General features: G+C 42.2%; 2 protein-coding genes across 2 annotated transcripts; one reads left to right on the forward strand and one right to left on the reverse strand.

The window, feature by feature from the left end:
• Positions 1-948: 948 nt before the first annotated feature.
• Positions 949-4598, forward strand: LOC146057554 (uncharacterized). The gene is made up of 2 exons (XM_083168922.1): positions 949-1884; positions 2257-4598. The coding sequence occupies exons 1-2, from the start codon at positions 1245-1247 to the stop codon at positions 3054-3056; spliced, it is 1440 nt and encodes a 479-aa protein (XP_083025048.1). The 5' UTR covers positions 949-1244; the 3' UTR covers positions 3057-4598.
• Positions 2909-4637, reverse strand: LOC146058523 (uncharacterized). Its single transcript, XM_083170812.1, has 3 exons — positions 4117-4637; positions 3910-4027; positions 2909-3718 (listed from the first exon to the last, which is right to left on the reverse strand). The coding sequence occupies exons 1-3, from the start codon at positions 4635-4637 to the stop codon at positions 3284-3286; spliced, it is 1074 nt and encodes a 357-aa protein (XP_083026938.1). The 3' UTR covers positions 2909-3283.
• Between the last annotated feature and the right edge of the window lie 9920 nt (positions 4638-14557).

Here is a 14557-nt window from a genome sequence, read left to right on the forward strand (position 1 = left end):
GTGGCACGCATTTGTGACAAAAGGGGAGAACCCACGATCCTGACAATCTCCTTAACATCACCATTAGGGGAATGGTTTCTATCCTTTAACCTGACACCATTTCAACACCATAGGGGGAATCTAATTATCCCAGAATAATGCACTGGAATGGGACATAAGTGGTGCAAGTTTGGGTGCTGTAGTTAGTGTTCAAATATCAATGCAATGGCAATGTGCACCCATCACGGGAAATAACATTCTCCTCAAAAAGTTGTAAGTCTTCTGCAGGTTATTTATTATGTGAAAATTAACATCAATCTGTTTAAAATACTATTTTGTGACCTGTAGTCCCATTCATTCCCCTTCTGTTTATTTTGTACCCTTCCCTACAAATGTTTATTTTGCAAATGGACATTTACTGTATATCGGCACAGAGTCTTGGCTGAGGCATGCTGGGTTTCTGACGTACAAAAAGTGGGCCATTTTATTACCCATAACTGTTTCTATGTTAAAATGAATTAAAACAATTTAATTGCACATACTGTAGATCAGTGGAAGCCAACTCCAGTCCTCGAGAGTTACCAATAGTTCACATTGTCCAGACAACCCAGCTGCTGTAAAGGTGCACTCATTACTCACTGACCCATTTTAAAAGATCCACAGCTAAAGCTTGGGATTCTGTGAGGAGATCTGGAAAACATTCACTGTTGGTAGCTCTCGAGGATTGGAGGTGGCTACCCCAGCTGTAGATGAACTCCAATCAGATACTTGTGTGACAAGTAAGCGGAAACAACCTGATCGGTGTAATGTTACGACAGTCCACTAATCAGGACTGTAACACTATAAAGAAGATTGAGGTAGTTTTAGGATATGTATAATGGATTTATTTAATTAATATAGAAATAGGCTCAGTAATATCATAAATAATCTCCTTTGATCTCAGTGAGCAAGATATAGTTATACCCCGTTCTCATTGCCTAAAAAACCCGGGTATTTGGCAGGGCGAGCGGTAATTTCCCGTGTCGTGTCTCAGTGTGAACGCGTCCTTTTGAAATTCCCGGGTGTTATGCCCCGGGAATTACACACGGGTTTTTTGCAGGGTTTTTCCTGGGTAAAACACGGGTGTACTTCAGTCTGAACAGCGCAGACACGGGTTTTTCAAACATGATGGAAAAAAAGAAGCTCATTGGCGGATGTGATCAGGTGACGTGACGTCCATTTCATGCTGCGTCTGACGTCCATATGCTGCGTCGAGGAGAGCAGACATGTCGCACTGGAGGGATGAGGAAGTGCTCGAGCTGCTAGCAGTGAGAGGAGAGGAGGAGATAAAAAAGCAAGTGACCGGCACAGTGAAGGACTCCGTTGTTTACTACAACATCGCCAAAATCCTGTCTGCCCGTGGCATCGTCAAAACGCAGCAACAGGTAGTGAATAAACTCAAAGCCCTGCGGAAGCAGTATGCTAAGGTCCATGACCTAAACAGGAGGAAGAGTGGTGGTGCCCGTATGGACTGGCCATTTTATGACCAGTGTAATGTCATCTTTGGGAACTCTGCACTGGCTAATCCCATATCACTGTCCTCCTCCAGCAGTTTTGCTGGCAGTGCAGCAAGTGTCTGTGAAGAAAACGCAGTAGCAGCAGCAGCGTCACCCATTGACCTTGAGGCCACAGACAGTGAAATGGATTCCCGCTCTGTCCATGGTGAAGCCCAATGTGAAGTTCTGGATTCATCATTTAACTCCCACAATTCAGCTGTAGGCCCCACGGCATTCTCTTCACCTGTGCAGCATCCGCCATCACCTTTGCAGCGACCACCATCAACGCCTGCATCATCACTACCTGCTGAAGGAAGTCCAGCCTTTGAAGCATTGCCACAGAGTGCACGTCCAAAGTTGCGGACCAACAGTAAGTTTATAACTTTTTACACACACCATTATTACACAGTACTATATTTTTGTTTATTAAAGAAATATGTTGCAGCATGTAGCAAGAGTGCAGGAGGGAAAAGGCCTCAAGCATGCATGTGCCAACACTGCTTTTTTATTTAAGTATTTTTGAAATTTAACATCCACATGCATCTGTGCAGAGGGGATCTGATTCAGGCCTGTCAGCAACATTGCTAACACATCTGAATGAGAAGTTAAGGTTTTACTGATATCTAGCCTTCAGCACAGATGGTTTTCCAAGTGCATGGGCACCAACAATGTCTTTTGGGTAGAAGGAGAAGTAACATTATTATAGTCTTGTATAGTAATGTGTTGTTTGTTTTTCCCATAGTTTATAATGTGCCACTGAGAAGAAAGAGGTCCACTAAGATGGAACAAGCCACAAAAGCAATGACCACCGTAATGCTTGAACACCTGAAGGAAATGGATAATTCGATGCAAGTTCATGAAGATGCTCGTCTGCAGCGATTTATGGACAATGAGCGTGACCTACAGAACACGTTCATTACTGCCATTGTTGGTATGCATGAGCGTATCAATCGAGAGAACCGAGATACGCAGATGGAGTTCCTTAATAGTCTATTTAGGGCACAAGGCCATGCACTGCCCCAGCCACCACACAATAATTTTCAGTATGGTTATCCAATGTATAGCGCAGGCCAACCAAATTTTGTAGGCCCAACCCAGGGGAACATGGTGCCATACAGCACACCTCACCCACCACCAATGTCACACCTTTTCCCTGAGTATGCTGCTGGGACTCCTCAGCCTCAAGCAAATGACCTCCATTTCCCTGAGCGTACAGCAGGTCCACCTCAGCCTCCCCCAGTTCCACCGCACTCCTCAGAGTATGCGTCTGGGACACCACAGCCTCCAGCAAATCCTCGACATTTCCAAGAGCGTACAGCTGGTGCACCTCAGCCTCCACCAGTTCCTCCGCAGTGCCCCGAGTATGCTGCTGGGACACCTCAGCCTCCAGCAAATCATTGCCATTTCCCTGAGCGTACACCGGGTGCAACTCAGCCTCCCACAGTTCCACCACACTGCCTTGATTATGCGGCTGGTCCACATAGTCATGCGGAGAATCGAACGGCTCCAAGAAAGGAAAACCCCCGCTACCATGTGCTGTAGAGGTGTTTATTGACTTTTTGTTTATTTGTCTGCCCACCCGGCCTGTACAGAAGTTATGTAAGGCATTTGGGTATTGTCATTACAGTTTTATTATATTTTTCTATGTGCATTTTTGGTACACTTTATGCTATTTAACTAAAAAAATATATGTTGTACATATGAATAAAATATGTACAAACAAACAGAAATGTTTTTGAAGTTTATTGAAAATTAAAAACTATAGTACACTAGTGGGTTAAAGCAAATATGTTATTGGTAATGGTGTTGCGAATGTCTTCTGCACATGTGTTTGTCCCCTCATACATCTCAGAATCTGCAGAGTGATCTGATTCCTCAGGCTCCAGTACGGTCCATTCTGGTAGAAACTGTTCTTTCTTAAACTCACATATGTTGTGCAACACACAGCAGGCAGCAACTACATGAGGCATGAAGCTGGTATCAATGTCATTGCGCTTCATTAAACAACGCCAACGGCCTTTTAGACGGCCAAAGGCATTTTCTACCACCATTCGTGCAGAACTGAGGGTGTGGGTGAAATCAATTTGTTCCGGGGTAAGTTGATGGCGCTGGGTGAACCCCTTCATTAACCATCGTCGTAATGGGTATGCTGCATCCCCGATTATATGTACTGGGATCTCCACCCCATCGATGATCTTCGATTTCTGCAAAGTAAAATAAGAGTTACAATATGGAATTCTTGGAGTACAAGTATGCTATTCTGATTGCCACTTTTCTCTACCGGTGTAAAGAGAGACATTGAAAAACAACAATACATGTGGTACGTTGGTTATACATACATGCATACATAACACTAAAAATATCCCAACTGCAACATGCAAAAACATATCTTTACCTCTCTAGGGAACAACCAGCCATCCTGCTTCTCCTCAGCAATAAGGTATAGGTCCGAATTTGCTAGAACCCTTGCATCATGGGAACGGCCAGGCCAGCCAATGAAGACATCAGTGAAGCTGAAAATATAAAGTGTTAAGATTTCTGTTTAGTTACCCTAGCAATACGCAAAGTACAGTTTAATATTATCATAAAAAAATGTACTTACCAATATTTGTGGTCCACTACAGCCTGTAGAATTATGGAGTGCCAGCCTTTGCGATTAAAGTAATCCGCATGGTTTTCTGTGGGGGCAATAATAGGAATGTGTGTACCGTCTATAGCTCCAGCACACTGTGGATATCCACGATGCAGGAAACCAGCGATGATGTCGTCCAACCTTTGTCCTTGAGGTAAGGTGATGAAACGACGGTAAAGTCCTTCCAGCAAAGCCTGCGTCACCTCATGGACTATAGTGCATACAGTGGATCTCCCCACTCCAAACAAGCAGGCGACTGTGCGGTATTCTCCCGGTGTAGCATACCACCATAGCGCTATCGCTAGTCTCTTTCTAGGTGAGATGGGTATTCTGCAGTTTGTGGTCTGTCTGGAAAGTGCAGGGGTTAGAAGGTCCAGCACATACTGAAAGGTCCCACGTGACATGCGAAAATGCTCCATCCACTGGTCATCCTCATAACCCTCCACTGTAGACCAAAATAAATCGCCATGAGAGCAGTCTCTGGTCCACATTCGCCGGGTACTGGATGTGCTGAACCTCAATATGGAGGTAACGCTGAAGGTGATGAAAGCTCTTCTCCTTCGCACATAATGAAGGCGAGCACTGTCTCTCTCAGCAAGAAATTGCGCTCTCCTCCTCTTCAAAGTGCATTGTGCAAGGTAGCACAATGTAAGCAGCTGCAGCAAGCTCTCATTTGCTGCATGAAACAGCAAAATGGTGCAAAACAAAAGCATCTCATCAGCCATGATTCCAGCAATGCAGTGTGCTTGGAAAAAACAGGCCACTTTATATGACATCATCCTCAGCCAGCCAATAACAGCTGCTTTCTAAAACAGCCAATCACAGCTACTTTTTCAACAGCCAATCAAAGCTGCTTTTATATTCACACACTTGTTGGCAGGGCAGACCAGGGGAAGCAGTGTGAACGCGTCATACACGGGAATTTCCCGGGTTTAAGGTGCTGTAGAATGGGGAAGAAAAGTATCCATTCTCTGTGCCCCGCCAAAAACACGGCAAGAAAAACCCGGGATTTTGCAGGGGCGGCAATGAGAACATGGTATTATATGTCCTGTACTTCTGTAGCTGTCTTTGAATACCGCCTGTTCAGCAAGTTAATATACACCTTTAATACTTTAATGTGGTCAGTGCAAGTGTTGACACAAGATAACTGATCTTCATTAAGCACCTTGAACACTATTGACTTTATTATTACTAACACATGTGAGACTAACACGTAGTAAGATTGTACTTATGTGGATGGCACATTGAGCTAGCATCGTAAAGGGCACATTTTTGTCATGTTATACAATAATCAATTGACTTTAAAAAAAAAATTATATTATTAAAACATTGTCAGACTTTTGATACATGATTATGGGTAATACTGTATACACGCTTCAAAAATATTCAGTTTGACCACATCAGATTACAATTTTCTACCCTCCCTGATTGTATTAATGATTAAATCAAATGTAGCCACTTAGATTTAATCTATTGTCACTACAGACTTGTAATTTGTTTAAAACGACCAGGTCTTATGACTGGAATACAAACTGTATAACAGGACTGTTTTTGTATTATAATGCTATGCAAAGTTATATCATAACTGTAATTCCAATGAATGAAAATATGGTACTTATATGTTAGTTGGGCACCCACTAAGCCAGTGGTTCCCAAACTGTGTGCCGTGGCTCCCTGGGGTGCCTCCGTACACATGCAGGGGTGCCCTGGGTTGGTGGTCCAGGACCAATTCAAATTATTAATGGCTAATTATTTATGAGTAAAACAAGTGCTGGTGGCTGCCAATTATAAAATGTGTATAAACAGAAGCAAAGCCAGCCCTTTACCACATGACTGACCCTAAGAATTGCATATAAACCCAATCTAATAAAAAAAAATTGGCCTAGGGGTGCCGTGAATTTTTTTTTTATACTCTAGGGTGCCGTGAATCAAAAAAGATTGGGAACCCCTGCACTAAGCTATTTGCTTAGTTTTCCGCGTTTGCTCGCCACGCTTCGGGCTCAGTGGCTCGCTGTGCTCGCTACACTATATAAAATCAACTTCACACCGACATGGATAGTGGGGGTATGAGCATACAAACTAGTGGGCGCCCAACTAACATATAAGTACCGAAAATATTATTTGTCTAAATTGAATACACATAATATTTACAATATTTAGAGTTTGTTTTACTCACCGCATTTGCTCTGATGAGAAAAACCAGAGCACTAGATGTGGCAATAATTCTGCAACACTAGCAATGGAGTGAATTATCTCAATACTACTCTTTTTCCACTGCTGCCATAACCTGGGTTATTGACGTGACGGGTCTACTTGTGTTGTGGCTCAATGTAACAGGATCCCTGATAACCCAGGCCAAATAGCCCTGGAATCTGATTGCGGTAGCTACCAGGTAAAGATGCTGCCTAAACGGCACAACCCAGGTTACCAAACCAAGGTTATGTTTAACCCTTTGAGTGCCAAGTGAATTTGTCAAAATAGGTGTGAAAATTGCCAAGCAAACATTTTTATTCATCATAATGACCTGTAATGTTTACCTTATATAGGATATATAATCTTTTTTTTTTTTACACAACATTTTTTATTTAAATTTATAAAACAAATTTTTAGCCGATATTTGGCATATCTCTCAAAGAGATGTTGCCACTCAAAGGATTAAAAGCTGCTGATTGGCTTTATATGCAGAGGTCAGCCTCAATGCAGGGTCTGACGGGCAGAATTGGGTTCAGTAAAAAATAGGGCTGACCTGGGAAAAACCCAGGTTGGAAACATCAGAAATGTGGGTCAGACCCCGATTTTTTTTTAGTTAATTTATTCACTGCTCATGCCCCCAGGCCTTCTCATCGCATGGCATCGCACCTCCCGAAAAATCTGGCATGGCATGGCACCCCATTAAATCGCATGTAATCAAAAAAATCGCATGCGGTTTTGCGGGAGGTGCGATGCCATGCGATGAGATGGGCCTGGGGACATAAGAACAGTTATGTTAAATTAACTAAAAAATTGCATCACATCGCATGCGATTTTCGGGAGGTGCAAAACCATGCGATGAGATGGCCTGGGGACATGAACAGTGAATAAATTAAGTTAAAAAAAATCGCATCGCATCACATGGGCCTATAATGGCCCATGCAATGCGATTCATTTTTTTTTACGCAGAATAGCCCTCTACGCATTATGCGTAGTGGGCGCCGTGATAATACACAAGTACCGAATGATGTAATAAAAAAAAACATAATCTACTGTATGAAGAGTTAAAACCTATAGTCACTATTATGTAATATATGTACAATAACCCACTAAACCCACACTTACCTAATCTCCTGGAAGGATCAGGACACTAACAATATTTCTGGGATTCCCCCGGATCCCTGGGTGAGTGGATGCATCTCGGACACTTCTTAGTGAAATGGGCAGGATGGGGATTGTATTATCAGAAATTGTGGGTACATATTGAAGGGACAGGGTCAACGTGATGCAAAATGTTGGCCCCACCCCTCTTCTTAGACCCATGACGCAAAACTCCAGAACTGTCCACTCAGCAGCCTGCTGCAACTTCTCTCTTGGTTTCTCTTGTAGAGGAGTTATTGAAAGTAGTCAACCATGTCTAAACCTAAGGTGCAGTCTTTCTATCAGTCTGGCGCATACATACACAAAAAGTCGGCTATTGTAGTTAGGTTTTCTTGTTTAACCTCAAAACTTAGTGCCAAATATATAAAATTTAAAATAGGACTAGAACAGATAATAGTAGATGTCCAAAATACTGTATTTTTAAAAGAAGAGTTTTTCTAGAATTAGTCAGGGCCACATAGAGTACCCATAGGCCCCAATGCTGAAGGAGCATGGATAATTGGGGAGGTGGCAAAGCAATGTCTGGTGGCTTGTAAACAAAGTATGTGCTGCTGTGTGGCGATAAGAGGCAGAGATTATGCCTAGACAGCCGTGCACCACCAGAGGAGCCCAGGTGATGTCTGCCTGCTCACTCCCCTATGGTAACAGACTTCCAGCAGTTGTAGAAGGGACACAACAATTTGTGGGGAATAGCCGGCAAATATTATTTTATAATTTGAATTGCATTGATTATAATGTCCAAAGTATCTATTTCTGTTATTTCTTTACTGTAATGTTAAGTTTTGTCTCCCTGTACTGTTCCTGTCTACATCGCTGCGAAACACTTGTGGCGCCTTAAAAATAAAATAATAATAATAGTAAAAGTGCAAAGGGTAAGATCATAGCTCATGCTCTGTCATTATTAAGCAGAGATAATTACTATCAATATGAGCTGGGGGACTGTAATGAAACCGCCAGCTCTATATGTACATGTGTGATGTCCTTATCCAGCCCCTGCAGATATTACTGCTGATACTGACAACTGAAATGATGGCTAGTGATAAAGGGCATTATGGGGTGATAAGAGCTAGGCAGATGATCAGTACAGTACTTACCTGGTAATGCTGGGTACACACCGAAACCATTTGGCCTCAATTCCCCCAATTTTGATAAAATATCGACCAGTAGTATGTAAATTGCCCATGTTTTAGCTACAAAAAAAACACAAAGATGGTGGCAAATACAAATGCACTGTCTCACTCTACTGTTACACACTCTGGGTTTCCAGTTGTTCACAGTGTGTTACTCATAGGTATGGAAGAACACAAGAGGAAATAGAGAAGCAAAAATCAGATACACCTCCCAAATTAAAGCACTGAAGAATTCCTCCTGAATTTCACACAACTGACCTTTTAACAAGGCCCTAGAGGAATTTAAAGGTTTCTTTCAGTGGTCACTCCTCATGCATATCCCCATCAATTTAAGATCTCACCTGTATAAGGTGCCCTATATTCCACAAAAGGTTTCTTTGGACACGATAGTCATCACCCAGATTGATTAGGGAAGTCCAAGGCTCAGATGACTCCAAACGAAATCCAAAAAGTTTTATTTAAGGTAAGGAAAAACGACACTTCACAAATAAAAGTCCTTGTCTTAATAATAAGCATAAAATTGTCCTCCTGAATATGGGGCACCAGATGTTCCTCATCACAGCTCACCCCAAATAAGATGCAGTAGGTCTCCTGAGATGGAAATACAGGCACCCCGGCTCCAGGAACAGGATATGGACACCTACCAATAACTGTGGTTAACTCCTGTCCAAAGTTTTTTTTATTTTTTTTTACCTTGGATTATAGAACATATCCTCCAGCAATTGCTGTTACCTCAGGTAGGGACGCCACTGCCTAAAAAAAATAAAAAAAGTTTTTTTGCATTGTGTAAAAACATAGAACAATAATAAATGGATTTAATGGATGTATTTTTACACACTTCTTAACTCTAATTAATTTTTACTAAATTCTTATTGTTGTTCCAATTTGTCATCTCCATCTATTTAATATACTCGACCTATATACATATTTCACAAAAAATGTATTGTGGAGTTACCATATATACTCGAGTATAAGCCTACTTTTTCAGAACATTTTTCTATGCTGAAAAAGCCCCCCTCGGCTTATACTCGAGTGAGGGTCCCACTTGAGTCAATAAGTTTTCCCAGTTTTTTAATGTAAAATTAGGTGCCTCGGCTTATATTCGGGTCGACTTATACTCGAGTATATACAGTATATATATTTTCTTTATTATGTCTTGTTCTATATACATATAATCATCCATCAATATAGCTCTTTCCAGTCAAAAATAACTCTTCCCTACTTTAGGTAGAGGATGGTGCCAAAAACGATATCTAAATGCTAGCTATACGAAAATAATGTTCATTGTATGAAAACAATAAAGTTGGTTATACATAAACACATCTTATTTATGAATGAAAAGACCACACCCCGTTATAGTACACATTCCTATATCCATAGAGACGGACTCCGCTCCCCCGGAAGTGACATACAACATAGATCATCTAAAAGATGCGGTGGCGCAGGTATGCAGCGTCACCGCACCCTTATTATTCAGGTGATACTTGGCCGGAATCACATGATTACCCACATGACATGCGGCCGAATCCCGGCCAATACAACAGAAACACTTCCGGCGGAAGCGGGAAGTCATTCTCGGCAGATGGAATGCATATGCGTTCCACCTGCATATTCTAATTAATAGCTCAGTCCCTATACATCGTTTCTTGATAATCATTATGGATGCAGCGAGCTGGGGACTCTGTCTCCCTCTGATGCATTTAACTAGAGAGATAATGGTCCTCTTCTCATTTATATTTGTGTTTACCATGAGTGGTCATGTGACCCACAACCCGGAAGTACTATTGATTACCACATTATATGTTTATGTTTTATTGAGAATCCAGCAGGAATAATAAATATTTATGGACACCACCCATGTTGTACTAATATGTTTGTCTCCTATTCTATAAATGTGTATTGAAATTGTGATTGTTATGGTTTATTGTCTAGATTGAATGCTAATTGGCTACTTATTACTATGGGTATATATACCCCTAGTCACCATACCAGAAGGCACCTTTGAAAAAGCCACAAGCTAGTGGCAAAACGCGTCAGGTGTAGCCTCTCACTCTTACCAGATTGGACCTCCATCAACATTCAGTCCATTCTCTGCCTATTATTGGGAACCTCCATCTTGAATCTCCCTCCTAAACCCTCTACAGGACACTGAACTCCAGGTGAGCCACGCCACCCTTAGCCACCTGTTTGAGACAGTGTCCCCCTACTAAGGCCTCAAGTGGGTAATCGGCAATCTCCACTACATCAGTGACCGGGGTAATCTGCAGCATCTACCTCCAGGTGAGTAAACACCATCCTAGCCACCTGTTAGAGGTTCCTGCCCCCCTCAAACAAAGTCCAGATTGGAGAACCTATGCCCATCCTCCTGTAGTGTATACAACATCAGCAGTGACTTTTCACTACACACAGGAGGTGCCCAAATTGGGTATTGTGCCACAAAATCTTCCCCAAAACCAACAGAGGGACCCCAGAGGGATACCAAATGGACATTTCCCCATCGACTCCTCCAGCGGCATTAACAACTATCCGTGACAATAGAGAGGACCGGTGAATTGTCCCCCACATAATCCTTTTGATTTTGCTTTCCCATTCAGCAGAGATACCAATGGTTAAGTGCACTTTCCAATTGGACTGATATCGAATTGGGCAGTGGCCCTTACAGATTCTCATCCAATCAAAGAGTGAGACCTTTCTTTTTTATATTTTTACATTCTTATTGTGTCATGTTATTGTGCATAAATGTATGTAAATGTTTATTTTAATCTGTAATTATAAAGTAATTTTTCCACTTTAAACTGGTCAATTGTAACTCCAGCGCTGCTTCTTTGATTCTACGCCACTGCCTATGCAATTTGTAGAGACATGAGTTGGAACCTATTTAATACATTTTGGAACTTATGCCCTTGGTCTAATAGCTAGTAACAAGTTTTTCGGTACTTGTTTCCTAGCACGGCCACAACGATTTAGATCGTTGTGGTCGGAAGATAAAAAATCGGATCGGTCGCATCGCATGCGATTTGGTCGCATACGATGCGACCGATCCGATCTGCCGATTTTTCACCCGATTTTTTTATTTTTTCACCAGATTTTTTTTAATTGCCCCCCCAAATGTTACTAAGTGTGCTAGACCCCACGATAGACGTGAACCCGAAGCGTGGCGAGCGCAGCGAGCCCGCGAGGGGCGGCGGTACGCGTCCTCCGACCTTTTCATTCCCCTACTATCCACTAGGGCGTGGAGTGAGAATATAATAGTGTGGCGAGCGCAGCGAGCCACCGAGCCCGAAGCGTGGCGAGCGCAGCGAGCCCCGCGAGGGGACGCGTATAACTTCACAGGTATACGCGTCCCCTCGCGGGGCTCGCTGCGCTCGCCACGCTTCGGGCTCGGTGGCTCGCTGCGCTCGCCACACTATTATATTCTCACTCCACGCCCTAGTGGATAGTAGGGGAATGAAAAGGTCGGAGGACGCGTACCGCCGCCCCTCGCGGGCTCGCTGCGCTCGCCACGCTTCGGGTTCACGTCTATCGTGGGGTCATGGCGGGCACATAAAAAATGTGAAATGGGTCATATTGACCCATTTCACCTTTTTTATCAATTTTCCCTATGTGAGATGGACTTAATCAAGTCCATCTCATCTTGTGCCATTATAATGGCACAAGACCGACACGATCCTCCCGATTTCAATGTTAAAAGATTTTTTAACATTGAAGTCTATGGAAAAATCGGGTCAATCGGTCGGTCGCATCGCGGCCGATTTTAATTGGTCGCGACCGACCGATTGACCCGATTTCTGTCAATCAAAGGCAAAAAAATGTAAAAAATCGGCCACATCGTGAGGATCGTGTCCCTTAATTAAGAGCCACGATCACTCACGATTGTGGCCGTTCTAGGAAACAAGTACCAGTTTTTCTTCTGCACTATACAGACAGACGCACTATACAGACAGATGCACTATACAGACAGACGCACTATACAGACAGATGCATTATACAGACAGATGCACTATATAGACAGATGCATTATACAGTCCGATGCACTTTGTAAAAGAAAACATTTCTTTATGGCTGAGAAGTGAAACTGTTACTGATTAATGTCAGGCTCATCACTCCTCCAGTACCTGCACCTGAGAATTTCTGACATGTGTTACCTCACACATTCATGGCACGTTGTTAGGGCAAAAACACTACTAGTCCATGTTGTTGTGTTGTTGGTTTTTACTACATTTTTACATCTGTCTCGGCTCCTGATGCTCAGCACCATTAATCATGGTCACATCTGCAGATAGGTGAAGCTGCAGCACTACCCCAATCCCATGCATAAAACCTTTAGCTAAAAAAAAATATATGCAGATAAAGTAAAAAAGTTAAACATATATAAATGACACAGGTATGTAGTGATATGACAATTGCCTAGTAAAGTTAATAATGCAAAACACACATACTGTAATTGATTGATGGTGCTTAGCAATACTAGCAATACCTTTTTCCAGACTTTTGCTTTTAAGAACTGTATTCCATTAAAAGCGCCCATCAACCAATTATTTGTGTTTTGCATTGTTAATTGTCATATACCATTGTCATATCACTACATACCTGCATCATCAATATATGTGTTTTACTTTATTTGCATATAATGTAACAGAGTAATTAGATCATTAAAACTGAAATAGGCAGGAGATTATGGTGTGTCTGAGAGACGTTTTATATTGTAGTGAGTGCAAATAGATGATGGTAGACACGCCTGATTGGCGGTGTTAAACACACTTAATGGGTGGTGTTAGGCATGTCCAATAGGTGGTGTTAGGCATGTCCAATAGGTGGTGTTAGGCATGTCCAATAGGTGGTGTTAAGGAGGCCATACTTCTACAGATTTATCTTCAGATCTGGCTGGTTGGAACAATAACATGGTTATGGATGAGAGCAAATGACAGTTGACCAATTGCTTGGAAATGCTGGAAAACTGACAAACTGTCATTCAGATATTATCAGGTGTTTGTTCCAACCAGCCAGATCTGAAGATAAATCTATAAGTGTATGGGCACCTTAAGGCACACTCCTTTGGCGGTGCACCCCCTAATAAAATGTGCTGCGCACGCCTATTCCTATGAGCATGTACATTTTTTCATGCATCTTTCCTACGTATATTTTTTATTTACTTAACTTTATAGTCATGTTTTCTGTTTGTGTTTCCCTTGTTAGCCACACAACAAGTTTGGAAGCATGGCAGTAATGTATGAAAAGGTGTGTGACCTTCTTAGTGCTACCACTCTTTGTTTTCTAGCCAACATAAATCACTGGCACCGGCTGTCAATTCCCTGATGTTGTTTGAATTGGAGAGTGAAAAATAATCTCAACTCAATGTAATGAAGTTTTCAAAAATCACACCCTAGTAAAGCAGAATGTCCTAGTCTCTGCCCTCTGGGTGTAATGCCGAGGTAAGCAGACGGAGTCTCCAGCTGCCGCGGAATTCTCATGGACAATAAACACTAACAAGCATATAGTATCAGTATTTCTACCGGCCCTCCACAACCACAGGTTGTCATTGACATTTGTATTGCCAGAAGAAACAGCAATACAGTGGCTTATCTGAAATCCATTATGCATTCATGTAAAAAAAATAAAAAATTTAAAATTTGTTAAAATCGCAAATGTTCCAAAAACAAGAAAGACTAACCTACACTGTGGTGCTATCGGCACCCTGGCACCCAAACTGGCTGTATTGGCGAGCAGCTGCAGGAGCCAGATATGCCCCTATAACCGAATGACCTCACTATGGGCGAGTCATTTGTTGCCACCATCAGGCTTTTATACCGGTATCTAAATAGTTTATTCCACTCAAGTGCATTTTATGGGCTCACAGAAGGATACAGTTATATTGTCAGCAGTCAGATGCTTGCTAATGGAAACTTTAATATACTGTAGATAACGATACC

The sequence above is a fragment of the Crinia signifera genome, chromosome 2 (genome assembly GCF_055691185.1).
Source record: "Crinia signifera chromosome 2, ASM5569118v1, whole genome shotgun sequence".
Lineage (NCBI taxonomy): Eukaryota > Metazoa > Chordata > Amphibia > Anura > Myobatrachidae > Crinia > Crinia signifera.